The 21,185-nt window shown below is 38.7% G+C and overlaps 1 protein-coding gene across 3 annotated transcripts in view; it reads left to right on the forward strand.

Moving 5' to 3' along the window:
* The window catches only part of LOC127574971 (E3 ubiquitin-protein ligase TRIM9), a 38,961-nt gene extending 19,677 nt beyond the window's left edge, over positions 1-19,284 (forward strand). For 2 of the 3 annotated variants that reach the window (XM_052024540.1, XM_052024542.1), the window contains exons 7-10: positions 2,646-2,784; positions 7,178-7,481; positions 7,786-7,948; positions 10,083-19,284. In XM_052024540.1, coding sequence (XP_051880500.1) covers positions 2,646-2,784; positions 7,178-7,481; positions 7,786-7,948; positions 10,083-10,175 — 699 coding nt within the window. In that variant the 3' untranslated portion in view covers positions 10,176-19,284. The remainder of the gene's footprint in view (positions 1-2,645; positions 2,785-7,177; positions 7,482-7,785; positions 7,949-10,082) is intronic. The other variant, XM_052024541.1, reaches the window with a different exon arrangement.
* The last annotated feature ends 1,901 nt before the right edge of the window (positions 19,285-21,185 follow it).

The following is a 21,185-nucleotide window of genomic DNA, read 5'->3' on the forward strand; positions in this document are numbered from 1 at the left end:
AGATGTGTTTGTTTTAAAGTAAGCAAAACAATCATTTTATAATAATGTTTTGCAGGAAGCTACAAAATAGATATTTCTCTCTCTCTGTCTCTCTCTCTCTCTGTCTCTCTCTCTCTCTCTGTCTCTCTCTCTCTCTCTGTCTCTCTCTCTCTCTCTGTCTCTCTCTCTCTCCTTTGTTCCTGAGAACACTGACTTCTTGTTGAAGTCTAGTTCCATAGGACCAGTGTATTGGGTAGTTTGTATCAATAAATGGTCATCCTCCATGCATACGTCTTCAGAGAAAGCAGTTGTCCATTGCCTAGTCTCTCCAATCACTTTGTTAATTGATAGCAATAAGTTGAATGTTTTTGCAGATTTTAGCATTTATAGTCAAGATTGTATGCTCGTACAATATCAGCAAAATCTTTTGTTTTTTTCAATTCTAATAGCATGGGCTGATTGCAAAAGGTTTGCCTCTGTCTACTCTCAAACTATTGCAGGCAAACAAAGCTTACTGAAACCAGAATTGACTTGCAGCCAAAACTTCCACCTGCATGATTTATTTATAGTAACAAAAGCTGTGCTGTGTTTCAGGAATATGATGGATCCCTGGCTTGGTGCTAATAAATTACTCTTGCAGTTTGACATCATTATCAAAACACTTACTGCAGCCTAGAAACATACTCTAGCCTCTGTAATGTTCCATAAGTAATAAAAAGTTATCAGCTATTGACCATAAGTGGAAATTCATCTTTCCATGTATTATTTCCGATAATCAGCCATGAATGCCAAAATTATTAGCCATTCAGTGTTGATTGCCTACATGATTAAGCATGCTGTTAGCATGTGCCATGGCACAGACTACCTGTGAATAAATACAGAAGATAAAGTAAATCCCATTGACATCTATTTAGATGTATTAGTCTCCAAGCTTTGGTATTGGTTTATTATTGTCAATTGTACCGAGGTACAGTGACAAACTTGTCTTGCAAACCGATCGTACAGGTCAATTCATTACACAGTGCAGTTACATTGAGTCAGTACAGAGTGCATTGATGTAGTACAGGTAAAAACAGTAACAGTACAGAGTAGAGTGTCACAGCTACAGAGAAAGTGCAGTGCAATAAGGTGCAAGGTCACAACAAGGTAGATCGTGAGCACTTGATGGGTTGTGTTTAATTTAATCCATAACAAATATTTGGATTTGTCTATTTTCAGTTTGGAATGAAATGTAGAGAAAAATTAGTCACGTGGCTTCTAGAGAATACTTCATTGAACTGAGGACTGAATTTGAGTGCTGGGAAAGAAATTGGTATTCTTCCATTTCCCTGGTGTAAACACGATAACAGTGTGCCTTTATAGTTGTGAGGTTTTGTTGTTGATCTGTGCCAGAGAGAAGAATGCCCTACTGTTGAACTTTGTTGCTTCTAGATGGCCATCCAAAATCACCATTGAATCAATTTAAATATCTAAACCTGGGTTTTGTCTGTTTTGAGACCTTGCAGCAAATGGGTAAAGGTAAAGCTTAGGCATACGTGTTTCACGCTCAGATCACTGTTTCCTGTTTTACTGTGGCCTGACCAGCAGTCAGGGTAAAATGAGAAGAAAAGTTTTTAGGTACAGTATACTTCTGCTGCTGTGATGGTGAGATGTACAATAGTTCTGCTCCTCCAGCATTGTAGCCCAGTTGCTAGGCTGTACTTGCCATCACAGGTTTTCTTCCACATTCCATGTTTACTGCCAGCAGGTAGCAATCCAAGTCCCTGTTCCTGACACAGATAGCTTATCACTGTTAAAATGAAAACCATGGTCCAATTTCAAGTGAGCCTCAGGATTGTGGCTTAAGATTGGGTACAACTAAATCTTCAAAGCAATTTCTAAACTACATCTTCCCATTGAATTGAATATCATAAGAACATGGTGAGTTGTGAAAACTTAAAATTATTTGTTTCTGACTGAAGTGGGTGAAATCAATTGTTGCATTTACTGAATACATCAGAAAAAGGTGCAGATATTATTTGTAGTGTTAATTTACAATAAACAAGTACTGAAACTAAAATGGGTTGATGGCTCTATTTCTAACCGTAGGTAGAATTGTCACATGAACACTTTAAGCTTTTGGATTCTAATATTATAGAGTGATTTATTGGCATATGCCAGCTGTTGATGTTTTGTACTATTTAGTGAGTGTGATTCTAAGACAAGATATCTTTATTAGTCACATGTACATTCGAAACATACAGTGAAATGCATCTTTTGTGTAGAGTGTTCTGGGGGCAGCCCACAAGTGTCGCCACACTTCCGGCGCCAACATAGCATGCCCACAACTTCCTAACCCGTACCTCAATGCACTCTGTACTAACTCAATGTAACTGCCCTGCATAATGAATTGACCTGTACGATCGGTATGCAAGACAAGTTTTTCACTGTACTCGGTACAAGTGACAATAATAAACCAATTTCAATACGTACAAACTCCTTACAGACAGCAGCCGGAATTGAACCCAGGTCACTGGCGCTGTAATAGCGTTATGCTAACCGCTACACTACCGTGCCTGCCCCTTCTTAGTGCTGTATCACTTTTGCAACAAACAACCTAAAGTTAGAAGTATTTTGGATCTGATTATGCATTCATATTCTAACTTCCAGTATACTTGAACTTTCAGGAGGTGTATGTTGGCAAAGAAACTGTGTGCACAGTGGATGGACTTCAGTTCAACAGTGCTTACAATGCAAGAGTAAAAGCCTTTAATTCAGCAGGTGTTGGACCTTACAGTAAAACAGTTGTGTTGCAGACATCTGAGGGTGAGGGATGAACGATACATACTCTTCTTGTTTTATACAATTGTATTTGCTGTAACGCTCAGAATTGATAGTATTATCTTGGAATTATTTTTATCTCTGCTCAAGTTTCTGCTGTTGGTTTTGACTTCAGCTAAACCCTAATTTTTGCTACTCAGTCTTACTATAATTCTTCAATCTCTCATAAATGCTGACACATTTGAAGTAGCTCATCAAAATTATTAAATAAAAGATAATATCATCAAAGTAAAAGGTGAAAATAATTCAAAAACAAATACTATTGTAATCAAATTGAAATTCTCAAAAAGTAAGTTAAGTAGGATCATACAACATAGAAGGAGTACGTTTAGCTAATTATTCCTTTCCACCATTAATAGGGTTACATTTTCTGCAGTCTCAAAGTATTCTCTGAGTCATTGGTATAAACCTTATTTCTGTCACTGTATCACATCTCCATTTAACTAATGCATTATAAAGTGTCAATATTTTTATAATTAGAAATCTATACTTGTGCTTTGCTTAACACTCTGGGAAATGTCATCTTTTGCAACATTAATGTATGCATTCTACACTTGTTCATTGTTTGTTTCTGATGCACGATCTCCAGGTTTGTCAAGTATTCAGTCAGTCAAAAAATAAATGATCGGAAAGTTGTAAATTCATAAAGAGCAGAAAGAATATAGAAGGGGAAATGCATACAATAAAGCTAAATTACATATATTTTGTATGCAGCAATTATAACTCAGTTAGATTTAGTTTAGTTTTGGAAAATGGATTAAAATAGACCAGGAGCAAAAGCTTTAAAATGGCTGAGACCAGTCTTACTACAATGTGATGATTTAGCTACTTTAACGTAAATTCATATCAAAGCAGTGGAAGATATTTAAGAAGATGGTGAGGGTTCAGACTGTACACGTTGCCATTAAAAGTCAAAGGCAGACCCCTAACTCTAGTCCCCCATGAATGTCGAAGAAAATACAGGAGAGAATAATGCAAAGAAAGGGAAGCTTATGAGAGTTACTGAGAACTCAACAGTACAGAAAGACTAAAAGAGTATAAAAGGTGCGGGGGTGAAATTAAAAAGGGAATTAGGAAGCCAAAGAAGATACATGAGGAAAAATTGGCAGGTAAAATCAAGGAAAATCCTAAGATGTCATGAGTATGTGAAGGGAAAAAGGATATCCAAGGAAAGAATAGGGCTGTTAGGGATCAGTGTTAACCTGTGTGGAGGACCTATATAGCTCTAAATGAGTATTTTGTCTTCATGGTACTTCATGACTTTGATATTAAAGAGGAAGAGTATCGGTGATGGGCAAATTATTGCAAAATTTTCTGAGCGAGAGTACAAATCAGCATTTAGGGAAGTACATATTAATGGAGAACAATCACTTAGTTTCTTGAGGTAAGGTTGTGTCCAATGTTTTAGGAAGATAACGAGGAGGGTCGATAACGGAGCAACATCTGATGTGGTGTATATGGATTTTTGCAAGGCATTTTAAAGGCCTACTTAACAGATTGATCAGAAAATGCAATGGAAAGTGTCAGATTGAATTTAAAAATGCTCAGTGGGAAAGAGCAATGGCTAATGGTCGATGGGAATTTTGGTGACTGGAGGACTGCGTATATTGGGGTTCGGCAGGGCTCAGTGCTAGGTCCTGGATTCTGATCTGAATAATCAATGAATTGCAATGGTGCAGAAAGAGACCATTTGGCCCATTAAGGCTGTACCGGCTTTTTGTAGAAAAATCCAAACAGTCCCATTCCCCAGCTCCTACTCCAAAGTCATGCAAACTATTGTCCTTCAAATGCCTATTAAATTCACCTTTGAAAGCCTTGATTCTTGCTGTTTCCACTATCCTTACATACATTGTGTTCCAGATCATATGAGCCTGTTTCTTTTTTCTAAAAGAAAAGGTTTTTCTTCATATCCACTGCATCATTTGCTCATCTCTTTGAAACTGTATCTTCTGTCCTTGAACCATCTGCTAATGGGAGCAGTTTCTCACTTTTTGCCCCTCATAATCTTGTATACATCTGTCAAATCTCCTCTCCATTTTCTGTGCTTCAAGGAGAACACAGTCTAAACTTGCATCTAAAATCCCTCAATTCTGTAATGATTGTAGTGAATCGTTTCTGCACTCACTCTAGGATTTCCACATCCATTTTAAAATGTGGAAACCAAAATTGTATGCAATATTCTAGTTGTGGCCAAACCAGTGTTTTGTAAAGATTCAACTGAACCTCTCTGCTTTTATTTTTAATTCTGTATCTCTATCTCCAAAGCCCAGGAACTCTTTTTTTACTAACCACACTCTCAAAATGTTCAGCTGCTTTCTAAGATTTCTGCAAACTCCACTTTCTGCCATCCTCCAGCTCAGAAAACTACCATTGGAGATCAAAATTGTATGGGAGGCTCTAATTGTGTTTTATGAAGATTTAACTGAACCTCTCTGCTTTTATGTGGAACAATCCAATTGGTCCTATTCCCCAAATCCTATCATAAAGTCATGTAAATTATTGCCTTTCAAGTGTCTATTCATTTCTCTTCTAACCTTAAGCCAATTTCTTATCTATGCTGCCACTGAGCCTTAATTCACCTCAGTTTTGCTAATCAATCATTTATGTGGGACTTTGTCAACTGCCTTCTGAAAATCAATGTAGATTATATCTTCTGTGTTCCTTTGATTGATCTACTTTGTAACATCATCAAAAAATGCGGCCAGGTTGACAAAAAAACAATTTGCAGACAACAATTTTAAACTGACCTGTGTGTATTTCTTAGGCATGTCCTTATCCCCCTTTTTTGAACAACTGTGGTTTCTTAGTCCTCTGGCACCTCCCTGGTACCTAGGAAATATTGGAAGATTATGGTAAAAGTGGAATCTTCAATCCCACTTTGCTCAAACCCAGGATATATCCCACCCAGACCAGATGACTTAATTATTTTTTCAATATCCAGCCTTTCTACTATCTTCTCTTTTTCAGTTTTCACCTCATTCATTATCTCCACTCTTTCCCCTTGTACTGAGATTTTGGCAGTGTCCTATTTGTTTGTAAGCACAGATATAAAGTATTTCAGCCTTGTCCCCTGCCTTTGTGTACAGGCTGCCTTCTTTGCCCCTAATCATCCCCTCCCCTCTTACTACCTGCTGACTATTTACATGTCTATAAATAACTTTAGTGTTAACTGCCATTCTAGTCTCCTATCCTTTCTCTGTTTGTTTTATTTTCCTTTCCCTTTCCACACCCAGCTTGGTTCTGAGTTGAATTATTCGGCTGACATGCATCATACACTCCCAGTTTTATGCTTCATGCTGTTCTCTATTTCTGTGCCATTGTGGCCTTGGTTTTCCTACCTTTCCTCTAAATCGCTGTTTCTTCTAGGTTCACCTCACTCACCGTAACATGATCCAGCAATACCACCTTCCAAGTTGGACTGAAACCATACTTTCAAGTTGGCCCTCCTGAACACATTTCAGAACCTCATCTGTTTCTTTGCCATTTAAGGTTTCCACACTCACCGTTGGGAGACCTGATGCCCTACACCACCCTACAGTTCTTGCACACGTTTGTAATTTCTCATGAGATGTGCTTCTCTTTACCATTTGGTGGCTTGGTACTGCCTTGCTTCTTTAACCAAATGAATTCCTCAGAGGAGTCATCCTTCTCCAGCACTAAATATCTTCTGTAGTTCTGATCTTCTGTAGTTCTGCCGTCCCACCTTCTGCTTTTCCTTCTGTCTTTTCTAAATACGTGGTATCCAGGAATATTAAGTGCTCAGCTCTACCCTTGTTGTTGAGTTTTGGTTCAGTGACATCAAATTACATCGTATTCCTGTGCTGCTATTTGTGGCTATGATTCACCAACATTCATCATCATATTTTACTCATATTCTAAATCTGTCTTTGCATTACTGTAATCTTTCTTAGTTGCTCCCACCTAGTACTGTAGTACTTCCTAGTCTGGTGCTAACACTTTGCACTTTATTCTCTATATCTCTCTTCTGCTGCTGTGTGGTGGTGCCCATCAGTTTTTTGAAGGTCAGTTTATTATACCTGGTTAATGTAATCTGAGAGAACATTTGATGTTGCACTTATCCTCCGCCAATCAAAGAGATTCCTTACTGGGAAGTCGAAGTATCCGGACACCAAGACCATTCAGGTTGGCTGTGGTGGCCATTACAAAATCAACCTCTTGCACAAAAAAAATCCCAATAGAATAAGCTACCAATACTCACCTGCTCGGTTCACAAATAGAGTGGCCGCTTGCTGTTGAAGAGCTTCCACACCCTGCACAAGTCTTTAAGAGAGGAGGGGTGGGGGCTGAGGGTAGTTCCAGTTCTGTCAGAAAACCTTTCTCATTATTTGAAATTCCTGTACACTTATTTCATTTGCAGTGGCTTGGTTCACCTTTGATCCCAGTTCTGCTCATCCAGACATCCTTCTATCCAACGATAACCTAACAATTACGTGTAATAGCTATGATGATCGGGTTGTGCTGGGATCTGTCGCACTCTCCAAAGGAATCCACTACTGGGAACTATCTGTCGATCGCTATGATAACCACCCGGACCCAGCTTTTGGAGTGGCAAGAATTAACTTACTAAAGGATATAATGTTGGGCAAAGATGATAAGGCCTGGGCCATGTATGTTGACAACAATCGCAGTTGGTTTATGCACAGCAATTCCCATACAAATAGGTAAATTATTAATTTTATGTTTGCCAAAAACTTGACCAATGAAGTCACTTTTATTAAATACCATTTTCACATGGGATAAACAATTATTCAACTGCTGTAGTAACTTGTAATTTAGAACACTATCATTTAAAGAATGAAGGAACCATATCATGTGCAGAATTTGTCTTTTTTGTTAAAGTGGCTGTTTTAGAAATTATTTCCATAATTGCATTACTTTAGAAATATTAAATAATTGTTTGTATAAATGAATCAAAAAGGTTGTGTAGGTGTGAACCAAACTAGGGTTTTGTTTTTCTGATTCCAGGACTGAAGGTGGGATTTGTAAAGGTACAACAATTGGTGTTCTGTTGGATCTCAACAAGCGCAACCTCTCATTTTACATCAACAATGTGCAGCAAGGCCCTGTGGCCTTTGAAAATTTGGAAGGCATCTTTGTTCCTGCTGTCAGCATTAATAGGAATGTCCAGGTAAAAGCGATATGTAGGACAGTGGTGGTAGAACAACAGTGAATTGTTCATTCCTTATGCCTCCAGCTTGCTGAACTGTCCCCGAATGGATGGTGAGAGGTCACTTTTGTTTATTCAGGGGCACATCTAGCAGTGGACACGATTCTGTGCGAGCGCTGCGGAATTGTGGCTGGAACAATGCGGTGGAGTTGGCAGAGGGTGCAGGCACTATGCAAGTATCTTGGGGGTCCCCTTAAACTGAGGTTTTAATAAAGGAAGACCCTGGGGAAATTCTAAGCAACTGAAGGGTTGTAAATGCAGAGTGTTCTGCATGAAGAGTGGGCCATTCAGAGGAATGAATAAACTTACATATGCTTTCCTGCTCAATACCACACTGCTGTTCTAATTGGCAAAGGTCCTCCAGTTAAGCTATTACATAGTCCCAGTCAGCCTGGTTGTGGTTGTATGCAGGCTTCTACAAAGGCAGATGCTTCCCATCTGTATAACGATACATTCTGTTAGAACAGGTGAAGTGTCAAGCCATCAGCATGCTTTGGAGTCATTGGAGCATTCCTTATCAGACCTGAATTGCTCCTTTGTGGCAATAAGACAAACTGTTCTGAAAATTAGGTAGCTTGAACAAGGTAGGAGATCGGCGTGTAGCAAATTTTCTTTTATGATATCCTTTGAGATTTGGTAATGATTGACTCCTTTCAAATGGCAGTGTGGTTACTAGAAATGTAATGTTGTTACATACAAGTCTTCTATACTTTCTTGAAACTAAAAGCAAGACATGGATATAAAGTAGTCATGCTTAATGGTTCTAATGTACAACGTTGAACCTTTTTTAACATTCTGAAAAAAGACTTGCAACAGGAAGAGATTTCATTCAGTGTGAATATCTAAAACCTTGTGTGGGTTATTTGGATCTGCAGATGTAATTCTGATAGAAGATCATAGACTCCATGTAACCCAATTGCACTAAATCCCTAATTTTATGGGCTTGTGATGGGAGATGTTAGACAGTCTCCACCAATATCACACTGAAGTTCCAGTTAGAAACTAGGAGAAGCTTTGCATAATTTCTGACTCGTTCCAACTTATCCTAATATATTATAAGGCTTGCCCAACCAAAAAATAGTGTCTTAAACTTTTAATATCGGCAGGAAATTTTGGATCTTGTTCGGGAATTTCTGGTGGAAAGTTGTCCACTAATTGTGCACTGTTATTTCAATTACAAGATAAAGAAAGGAACGTTTGACCAATAGAGGGCAGTCTTATTACCGTAGCATGAGTGGATGGAATAGCAGAAGTCTGTAATAACGTCAAGGGCAGGCTGAAAGTGACAGTTCATCTGATTAGGAAATCCATACATGAATACTTAAATTTAAGTAAGTGTGTTTCCTTAAATAAGACACAATCCTGTGTTAAAGAAGGAAAATATCAGATTTGGGAAAAATTTGATTTACTTTAATCTTATTGAACTGGACACCCTCGTAACTGGACCATCCTGTAGGATCACTGACGGGGAATGATCCAGGTGCACACAGCTCTCCAGTAAGTCCGAAAATACAAAATCTTTTTTCCTCTGGGTCTATGCAGAAATTCAAAGATGTAAGTAGATCAGCTTAGCTTTAGGGAGACAGACCTTGAGATTTTCTCCCCTCAATGTTTTTTTTAAACACGGTGCCTTACTTTACAGCTCGTTGAAGCCACAACTGCACCTTTCATTTATTTTATTCATTGTTAGCAACGTGAATCTCAAAATCTCCATGGAGGTTTCATGAGAGCTTCCTCGTAATCATAGCACACACAGGCTTTTCAAGTAAACTGTTTTACCCGTTGAAATATTCCTTTGTAGTCTCTCTCTTTTTCAAATTTTCTGCTTTGCTCAAGCTTTCTTACTCACCCACCCTTTCTCCTCACATTGTGCCCCTCCGTCCCTTCTCCCTCTTCCCGCTGTTTTTTTTAAGTCAGAAGTGTTGCACCTGCATTTCCTTCACTTTGTTCATGAACTGAGTCAGGTTTCACAGTTCTGCATCTGACAGTAGTTTTCAGACCAGCTCATAATAAAATGCTTCTGTACTTAAAGTAAAGAACATGTTAATTTGCTCATACTGCTGTCAAATTTTGATGTGTGTTTTACTGCCAACAGGTGACTCTTCATACAGGACTGGAAGTTCCAAATCATATCAAACAAGTCAAATCCTCATTATCCTACAGCCCCAAAAGCAAGACCAAGTACTGACACTTCAGCAACCAGCAAAATGACAGTCAATTCAGGTACAAAACATTTCAAAACTCCCAATACCAAATACAGAAAATAGACTAGAAAACCTTTAAAAATCTTAGCTCAGTAAATCTCAGTTGCACGTCACTGGTATGAATTAGAACTCTAGAACTACTGGCAGTCATATAGCATTCACATCAGTTTTCACTAGTAACAAGCTTTAGTTACTCGTATGCCAACCTGTTGTGTTAGAAAACATGGATAACTGAGATCTCTACACTGATAGCAGACTTGTGCCAAGCAGTCTGTTACCTTTTTTTAAAAAAAAGTACATCAGATTATGAGATGATAAAATTTCATTTTCAGTGAGGAACGTAAAACAATTCTGAGACGTTTCGATTTCTTTTCAAAAGGTAATAACTTCCTTTTGGTCAACAAGAAACATAATTTGAACGGGGACCTTCATATACACCAAGGGAGAATTTTTTGCTTCCATACAGCCATTCCCGATGGTTGATGAATATCAACCAATTAAATGAAGTGTATTAAGATGGGACACCAAGCATTTAAATTGGTTAGAAGCAAAGTGAAGAGGATCCTTTACTTCAGTAAATCCTGGCAGTCTGTAAAATTGCAATGCCTTGGGTGTTGATGGAGGAAGCAATTAACTAGCTTGCTTGAGCAGCCAGTACATTTGTTACTTGCTCGGTACTGCTGTAGTCTCCTGATTGATTGGTCAATGCTAGGAAAGTTCTCATCAACAACTCAGGATTTCTGGAGAGCAAGTAAATGCAGGTCTAGTGGCGTTTTCACAGCGGGTGAGGGCTGGCTTGCCTTCCCTCTGCTACTTTCTGTTTCTTCAAGTAAAAGTCAGACAGGGAAACCATTTTATATCTCTTTAGAATGGAGCAACAGGATAGAGAAAACTCCCACAGGATTTTATCTGGGAGAGGAGGAAACCATTGGCCTAGAAAAGAAAGGGTGAGCTGTCCAAGTCCTTTGTGGGATTGCTTTACTTTTTCCAATAGTTTGACCCATGGAGAGGGCTTGATGCCACTGTTGGGATGCCTGCTAAAGCATCAGAACTTAACCTCTATCCATGCTCGATATTAACTTGTATTTGGGGGAATGTGGTAGGATTTGTTAATGTAAAATATGGGGAAGTTATTTTTTAAAGGTATATAGGGGTTAAAATCCAATTTCACCAGGCAGCTAATGATGCTCTCTATTGATTTTCCAAAATATGGACTTTAAATAATATTCTCTTTGATAGGAGGAAAACATTTAAGCAAAAAAGATTAAATGTGAATTGCCAGAATTACTGTCTCTGATAACTGGCCTGCGCTTTTGCAATGTAAACTGTGAAATTGCTGTTTCAGCATTCACCAAAACAAATATGAAACTGGTTACTAAAATAGCTTTAAGCTAGTCTCTACATGACTTTGATTCATTTTTCTGGTTGCTGAGGTGCCATAATCAAGGTTACCTTTGAAATTGCTGACTACATACATCCTCAGCAATGGGAGATATCCGTGATTCTGTTCCTTTGGCAAAATCCCAAACTTTTGGTTGAGATCTCCAAGGAGGGGAAGGGACATGTGAAAGGCCAAATCCACTACTACTGTTCCTGAGCATCATCTTGTGGCCGACTGGAGATCTACATTTCCAGACGCCCTGTCCAATCATGGATCGGCTGAAAGGACCAATGTAAAATTAGAAATACATGCCGAAGTATTTCAGAACCAGAATCAATGCACTTGTTTCCATTTACTTTGCTATATTAACCATAAAGTATTCACAGTATGAGAAGATAGTTTACGGGAAACTATATGGAAGGAAACAGTACAGATATAAGCTAAATACTGAAAGTTTGTATAAATATAAGTGTTTTGTGATTGTCATTGCAAGTGTCTGTTTTGCTAATGTTTGTCATTTTGTATTGTTTCGAAGGTAAAGTGGCGTTAGTGGCGGACACCAGAAATGTTTAAAATATTGCAGGTGTACGTTGCTTTGCATGGATAATTGAACAGAATTTGCTGATGTTGTGGACACTATTTACCTGATTACGCACTTTGGTGACGCTACTTAATTTGATGATGTGCAAAATTTTGATAAGGTCTTGGATAGAATTTAAGTATAAAACTTTAAAACTCTTAACATTGACCTAGTTGATCAAACCTTTATTAAATAATGAAGGCACAAGATTCTGTGGATGCTAGAATCTGGAGCAAAAAACAAACTGCTAGAGGAACTCAGTGGGTCAGGCTGCTTGACCTGCTGAGTTCCTCCAGCATTTGTTTTTTGCTGTTTAAATAATGATATTGGTGATACCAGTCAGTCACGGAGCTGGCATCGCCGACTGTTATTTTCATACTGGGTCTGCATATTTGAGGTCCAAGGGATAGGATCTCAGCAGGTGATCTTCTGCTAAACTTTGGGAGGAGGTCAGGAAAAATTCTGGCAGAAGATCTTCCTACACAAACGTTTAAGCAGGAGATTGGAAGAAACCTAGGAATATTCTATCCTGTGGCTAACTTCCAACTGGAAAGGTTCCTCCCCACCCAACGGGTTTGCATATCCTTGCTTTGTTAAGTGTGCATCTAAAACCTGCAAACCTACCAGTGTGGGGAAAAGTGAATCCTCAGCACATCTGCTAGTGGGTTGGATTGAATTTCAATTTGTGTACTCTGTGGGCCCTATAACTGAAGATGCCATTCTAATGAACCATTTATGTGAAACATATTTTTGGATGATTGCATTAATTCTGGTGAAATTAATCTGCAGAGTTCTGTAGACATGAGTTGATTGACTACTTGAGAGCAAGTTTCCTGGAAATGAGCAAAATAATTTTTCATTGCACTTAAATTTTCCCTGTCAAAAGACTGCACCTTGTAAATCAGGTTATGAGTAATCCTTTGTTAAATGCTTAATAGTATATTCCCTGTAATCACAGCAGTTCTGTTTATATTAATGAAGAGGAGTAGGTGAATCAGTGTATCTCTGAAGTAATAGCTTGTGAATTCAAACCACGTGCCAAAGGGGTTAAATGGATAATCCAGGCTCACGGTCCAGGCCAACGCTGTTGGAGATGTCATACACTCGATGATGTTAAATCCAGGCCAGGAAGGTGGCTTGTTCAACAATTCCATTCTAACCAACACTGCTTTAAAAAATGACTGGTGATTGATTTCATTGTTGTGTTCACAGTTATGTGTGGGATCTTGCTGTGTACAGTTAGGCTGCTATTTACCAGCTGAATAATTCATTGTTTACAAAGTGCTTTGAATTGCGATAAAATGTTATATAAATGCAAATCATCTTTGTTTACAAGGAACATTGATCCCAAAGAGGAACAATGCATACTTTGGTGGTTCCATCCCATCAACCACAGTCGATCACTTCCCTTTGACCAAATAATCCGTATTTTCTCTGCCTCCAGCAGTGTGTGGATGTTGAATGGAATTTAAAAATTGACCTTGTACAGTCTGCGTTGAACAGAAGAGCATTCTTAATCCAGTGCTCTAACTGTTCTTATCGTGCTGTAGGATCACAGCACTACTTTAGGGTATGTGAGCAGAGTAATGAAATCAAGTTCAAAATCCTGTGGTGTTTTAAAGACATTGGACATTCTTTCCCACTGTTGCTCTGTAAAGGAGGAAACACAGCTACACATTTCAGTGATGTGTACAAGCAGATGATTTTTTCAGAAATGTGAGGACAAGGTGTAAAGCTATACTTCATTCACTAGTGAGGTCAGAGCACTGCATTGAAGCTTGAGCAGAGTACTGAATGAAGTACTTTTGGAGTGTGGTAAGGAAAGTGAGTAAGCAAACATTGTACAGCAAACTTTCACACAGAGTTACAAGACCAACCGGAATAAAGAGAAAATGTTGGACTTACTCAGCTGGTCGGGCAGCATCTGTGGAGAGAGAAACAGTTGAGTTGATGGCCTTTCATGTAAACTAGCAAAGGGAGAAAATAAGCAAGCTTTAAGTTGCAGAGAGGTGGAGAGAACAAAGAGGATGTTGTAATAGAGAGGAGACCAAGATTGCCCAGGTGATGCATTTGCTGTTGGCATCGTCTATGAGGGGGTGATGATAGCTTGCTAGTCCTAACTGATCTGATCGGAGCAGTGTAAGTGGATGGAGATTAATGAGAGCAGCCAACTGAAAGAAATGGTAGAACAGGGAGCTGCAGAACATTACAGTTGTTGGAAATCTGAAATAAGAGAGAATGCTGGAAATACTCAGCAGATCATATTGTATCAGAGGGGGAAGAAAAGCTGAGTTACTGTTACAAGTGGATGGCCCTGCATCAGAAATGGCTCATTCTGATACAAACTGGAAAGACTAGGTATCTAAAATTGTAGGAAGCCAAAGATCAGTGGGAGTGGGATGGAGAATTAAAGTGACAGGCAATTGGAAGCTCAGTGTCACCCCTGTGGACTGAACGGGTGTCCTGCGGAGCATTCACCCAATCTGTGTTTGATTTCTCCAATGTAGAAGAGATCACTTTGAGAGAACCAAATGTGATAAAATAAATAGGAAGAATTGCGAGTGAGTTTGCTGCTTGCCTACGAGGAATATTTAGGTTCCTCGTAGGTGGGAAGGGAAGAGGTAGAAGAGCAGCAATTAGATCCCCTGTCCTTATATGGGAATGTGTAGGTGGTGGGCATAGAGTTTGCAGAGGGAACTGAGTGGAATGTGAAGGGGGAAACCCATCCTTCTGGCTCGGAGCAGAGGGACTGAGAGCAGCAGTGGAGGAAATGGAGGAGACGCAGTTGAATCCTATGTCGTCTCTGGTAGAGCGGAAACCACAGTAAGAGAAAAGAAAGACAACACAGAGGTAACTGTGGAAAGGCCCATCATCAGAACAGATACGACAGAGCCGGAGAAACTGTGAGAATGGAATGGAGGAAGCAGGATTTAAGAAGATGTAGTCAAGGTCAGAGCTTTCCTTGTCTTCACCTTTAAACCACCAACTTCCACATTCAATGGTTCATCCTCTGTAATTTCCACCACCTTCAACGAGATACCACCACCAGCTACATTGTCCCCTCCACTTCCCTGTCAACATTCTGACAGGACTGTTCCCTCCGTGACTCCCTGGTTCGCACTTCTGTCTCCACCAAACACTTCCCTTCTCCCAGCAATTCCCCATGCAACAGCAGAAGATGCAACACCTGCCTTTTTATCTCTTCCTTTCCCACCATCCAGTGACCTAAACATTCTTTTAAGATGAACCAGCAATTCACTTGCGTTTGTTCTAATTCGGTGCATTGTATTTAGTACTCGCAATGCGGTGGTGTCTTCACTGGAGAAACTGAGAGCAAATTGGGGTGACCCGCTTTGCAGAACACCTCCATTCAATCTGTGAGGGTGGGCCCAATTTACCAGTTGGCTGTCACTTTACTTCTCCTTCCCAATCCCACTCTGTCTTTAGCCTACACGGTTCCAAACTTGAGGAATACCACCTTATCTTCCACCAATGTATGTTGCAGCCCTTAGACTTAATGTTGAATTAAATAGTTTCAGATCACCAGCCTTTCCTGATTGTGTCAGAACTGGCCAGTTCCAATGGAAAATTAACTCAGATTTTCTACTAATCTTCTGAGTATTCACAGCTTTCCAGCAACTGCTGTGCTCTCTGTTTCATTGTACCACCACTTTTTTCTCTGTACTCTTCTCATTCATCTCACTCTTTATATGTTTCTAAACAGAGCAGCAACAATAAGCAAGCATTTATTACCCATTCTTTGATGGCACCAACAGCATTAATGTTACCTGGACAACCTTGGACCTCATGGAGGCAACCTTGGTGTCCACCTTATCACAGAAATTCCCTTTGTTCCCCATTTAAAACCTTAAAACACTTTTTTTTCTCACTTTTCCAGTTCTGATGAAAGGTCATCAACCTGAAGCATCAAGGTTGTTTCTCTCTTCACCGATGTTAAAAAATCTTCAGCATTTTCTGCTTATATTTTGGGTTTCCAGGATCTGTAATTGTTTTGCTTTCTAGATGTGGCATGAAGGCTAAATGTTGACAGGGATAAATCTGAAGACCAAGGAGAAAAGAGTATTTTATAGTTGCATTATGAAGTACAAAAGCAAGAATTGAACAAATTTTATATGAATTCCATTACTTAGCCCATAGCTGTGCCAGTCCCTTATGTTAGTAAAGATGCCAAGGTCACAGAAGAGATTTATTAGGATCATAGTATGGATGAGAAACATTGGGGAGGAGTGAGAGAAACTTTGATTTTTTTTCATTAGAACAACAAAAGATCTGAGAGTGGAATTTAAAATCAAGTTTATGATAAAGGGTCAATCTATTTCTGAAGATTAGAGAGCTAAAGGGGAAAAAGTAGATAGGGTTATCAGCAGAACAAATGGAAGCATTAAGAGACATTTCTTTATGCAGAGAGTAGTTAAAATGTACAATGTCCTACACAAATGATGAACACAATACATACAAGCTTTTAAAAGGGATATGCAAGGTACTATAACTGAGAATGGCACAGGCATGATGAGTGTGAATATGCTCTGATTCTCTCATTTCACCATTTGCAGAGGAATGTATTAGTTGCTGAAGTGGTTGACTACATCAAGTAATTGAAATAGTCTATAACCTTTTACTTCACAGCTTTTGATACCACTTCAACAACCCCAAGGAACACATTAATTTCAGAAGATGTTGAGTGTACAAAGTCCACAGAGGTTGCTTGATGCAAAATCCATTGGATAAGCATCACAGTAAATATTCCTCCTTCCCCCATCCCCTCTTATTTTTGTTTTGGGAGAAAAAGTGTTTGTGATGCTGTTAAACTGCAATCTAGTTGCAGCAAAGTATTGGTTGCATATGTGTTGAGATGGATTAGCAATTGATAGTAACCCTCCAGAAGACCCCTGTCCTCCTTAGATAAACAATAAATATATGGCACTCTACGAATGCAGGTTAATGCTGAAGTCGCTAAATTTTTAAACCTCATTCTTCATGGTGTCAGTTCTGTAAACTTTCTCCTAAATGCAAATTCCTTAAAGCAAAGCTGTTTAATTCCTTAATAACAAGTAAGCAAGCTTAGATCTCGTTCTCAAAAACGGGTAACATTGTCAAGTTTTTAATATCACAAGCTGTTTTATACAAAATCTCTTTTGAATGCATTGTTCTAAACTATTATTAGTGGACCATTTAATACATTTAGAAACTATTTGTAATCAGTATTAAATAAGGCACACTATACCGCAGGACAGAGAGTATTAACAGATTGATTGGATGTTGTTTGCCAGCTAAACCACTGCCACCCATTGTAATGGTGAATAGTACACACTCTTGTAGACGAATTTGCTACATAGCAGTGTTTACTAAAGGAGTTATTAAATGTAAATTATAAAGACTGTAATACAAATGATTTATATAAACATTACAGTCTAATGCAATGAGCCAAGAGTAAACAGATCTGCAATCTTCATTTCTTAAGAATTTTTTTGTTAGTGTTGTTATGCGTTTTACCCATTTCAGGGTATGGCTCAAATATATCTGAAAAATGTTAATTTAATAATCTTATTATAATGCACTGCCGTTGAAGTAAAGGTTTTGTAGCTGAATACTGTTTATTGTAGAATTTGCGTCACCTGTGTTAGATAACTTTTTGATTCCTTATAATGTGAACTTTGCATTGTGTAAAGCATTAAATTTTATAGGGAACAAATTTAATATATTTATTTAGTCAATTGTTTTATCTGATCAAAAATACTACAAAATATTGTCTGGTTACATTTATTTAAAGTTTTTTGCAGACACTTCATAATTTTTTAATGGCATTCTAAGTTTACCAGCAACTGCATCATTTTAATAGGATGGTGTCTATTTGTTGGCAAGCTTGTCACTTACCAGTTTTCAGGTGTGATAAAGCTTCTAGAAATGTGTTTCCCTAGTTATTATTCAAAATGAGCACAAGAGAACCTGCCTCAACCACAACTACAAGACACATTACTCATTTTGTATTTAGAAATATTGATTAGAAGTTCTTCAGTGTTGGTCCATGCTGGAAATCCCCACACAGAAGTTCCCCCAGCAGTTTATTTTAGCTGAAACTCTGACCATGTGAAAAGTGAGTTCAAACCTTTTGAGGAAAACCTGTTTTCCCCATTGGAGTTCTTGGGTAGAATATAAAAGGAAATGGCCTTTTTTTTGATGATTAGATTACACTGACCTTGATTTATTAAAATCTGCTCGATCCCAATTGGATTGTATCTTTCAGTCACAAGTTTGATGTTTTTTGGTATCGGTAATCACATGCCTGTTCAATGGGCATATTTCTGTTGCTTACATCTCAGCCTAAAGCCTGACTTTGCTGTCATAAATTGGGACTGGTAAAACATAAGATCAAACCTACCAACATGAAATCTTTCGCTCAACTTCACTGTGAATATGCTATTTTACATTCTCCATTGGTCAGTAAATTAGATACATAACATGATCTTCATTATTTCCAGGGAGAAAATGTGGCTTTTCATTTTTCAATTGTAATTTACTTTTTAAAAATAAGTGGCTTTGCACTACTTTAAATCTAAAGTCAATGTCATAGAAACCAGGCAGCTGGCATTGCAGAAATACTTGCCCTCATTGGGAGCAGAAACCTTTCCCTGAATAATGTGCAAGATAGCTAATGGATCACTCCTCCCCACATGCAAGCTTCTAAAACCTTTGGAGAGCACAACGCTTTTTATATTGAAAGTGCAATTTAGTACTGTGCCGTTCGTACTTTACCAGCATTGACTTGGGGATGGTCCGGGCCACTCTGAAGCTAGAAAGGAATGAGCTCTCTCCACTTCAGGTTCCATTGTATTTTTAAATAAAAACTCTTAAATGTTAATTCAGTCATTAGGAACTTAAGCGGCTGGTCCGCTGATTCTTTTTGTCGTAACTGGTGGGTATTTCATTAACACAAAACCTTTTTATGTACACTGGATAGTTTGGTACTTTTTTTGTGTTTTATACTTAATATTCTGTTACTCTGTCTACTCAGTGCTCTCAAACCAGGTATTGCATAAACAGTGAATATTTGTCCTGTAATTGGTGTATGTTCATAAATTGTGATGTGCCAAAAACGTCTGGTGTAGTTGGTTGATTAAATAAATCTATTACAATTTATACTGTCTTCTGAGTTTCATTATATAATTTCTTGGGAGATCATATACTAAATTTGCTGGCACATTTTATGAAAATAAAATATTTCTCACAATGCACTGTGAGAGGGATAGGGAATTGGAAAAATACAGGATCAGAAAGGCCTTTCCAAAAACTAGTAATTCACAGTTGCCCAGAATATCATGCAGTAGCTTTCAACCTTCTCTGGCAGCTTTGTTCCCCACCCCACCATCTGTTCAAAATCTTCAGAAAAACAGTTGAACCTTCCTTCCAAACTTTGAGCTGTAGTCCACTTGATACTAGGTTAAATAGCCTTCAGTCTCATTTCATAACTCAATTATAGGATTGATTGCTCTTGACTACTCTTCAATGCCTGGATAACTGTGCTGGAGCAGTGATAGAAAAGTATCAGTGTTTTGTGTAGAATTGTTATCACTTGCTGGAATTTGTGCTAAAATTCATCTGCTTTATATATCTCAAGATTTAGTTAACTCTGCAGTACACTAGGCTGCTTAATTCAAAACTCAGAATTAAAAGTGCCATTCTTAGGCTGAACATTAGGGGGAACCCTATACACCTGTTTAGAGTCATACAGCACAGAAACAGCCCATTTGACCCACCAAGTATCTATTACTAATCCCATTTACCAGCACCTGGCTTGTAGCCTTCTATGATTTGTCTAGCTATTTAAATATTAAATTTCTTATGCCTTAACCTACACCTTTGCCCTCTATTTTTGGACATCTTTGCTCTGGTAAATAGGATAGGTAGTATGAAACTATCTCATGACTTGTAAGTCTCTATCAGGTCCCCCCACCCAGCGTCATCCACACCAAGGACAACAAACCCAGCCTATCCAGTCTTTCCTCGTCACTGAAACACTCCATTCCAGGCAACATCCTGGTGAGTTTCTTTTACACCCTCTTCAGTGCAAATTGGCTTTTCTCCCAGCTTGAACATGAATAGGGTTTCCATTGTCTTTGCCTGCCAACCCCAGCCTCCACATTCAATGGATCATTCTCCATAATTTGTGCCACTTCCAATGGGATTTCACTGGGAAACACATTTACCACCCCCCCCCCCCCAACCAGCATTCGGAAAGGCCTGTTTCAGCTCCCTCTTCCATCCCTCTATTGTCTCCAACACCACAACATAAACACTTTTTCACTTTTCCAATCCTGATGAAGGGCCCTTGACTTGAAAATATTTCTCTCTTTCCCCCCACTGGTGCTGCTTAACCTGCTGTGACCTTCCACAATTTTCTGCTTTTGTTACAATTGACTGCTATTTTCCTCCAAACCAGAACTTTCATCCTAGTAACCACACTGCCAATTTGGTATCATTGGCAAAATTCTCAACTATGCTCCCTCCCTTTAAGTCTAATCCACTTACACATACCACAAAAGCCATAGGAACTAGTCCTTAGTTCTGTGGAAACCCGATGCATACAGCATTCCTGTCACTAAAATTCCCATTAGCCATTACCCTGTTTTCTCCTACTGAGCCTATGTTTAATCCAGTTTTCCACTTTCCCTCGCATCACAAGAGCTTTCACCTTCTCAATCAACCTGCCATATTGAACTTGTCAAACTCTTTGCTAAAATTGATGTACACATAAAATGCTCAGCTCTCCTTAACATTCTTTGTTACCTCCTCGAAAAATTGTTACCTAAACCAGACATATTATCGCTTCATGCTAACCATCCTCAATTAACCATTCTAAATGCTGCCTTATGCCATTCCTACAGAATTTTTCCCAACAATTTGCCCATCACCAATGTCACAACAACTGGCCTGTAATTAGTCAAAGCTTATGGCTTTCTCCATTTTTAAACAACACTACATCAGCAACCTTCTAGTCTTCCAGCATCACAGAGA

Source organism: Pristis pectinata, chromosome 10, assembly GCF_009764475.1.
Source record: "Pristis pectinata isolate sPriPec2 chromosome 10, sPriPec2.1.pri, whole genome shotgun sequence".
NCBI classification, from domain to species: Eukaryota; Metazoa; Chordata; class Chondrichthyes; order Rhinopristiformes; family Pristidae; genus Pristis; species Pristis pectinata.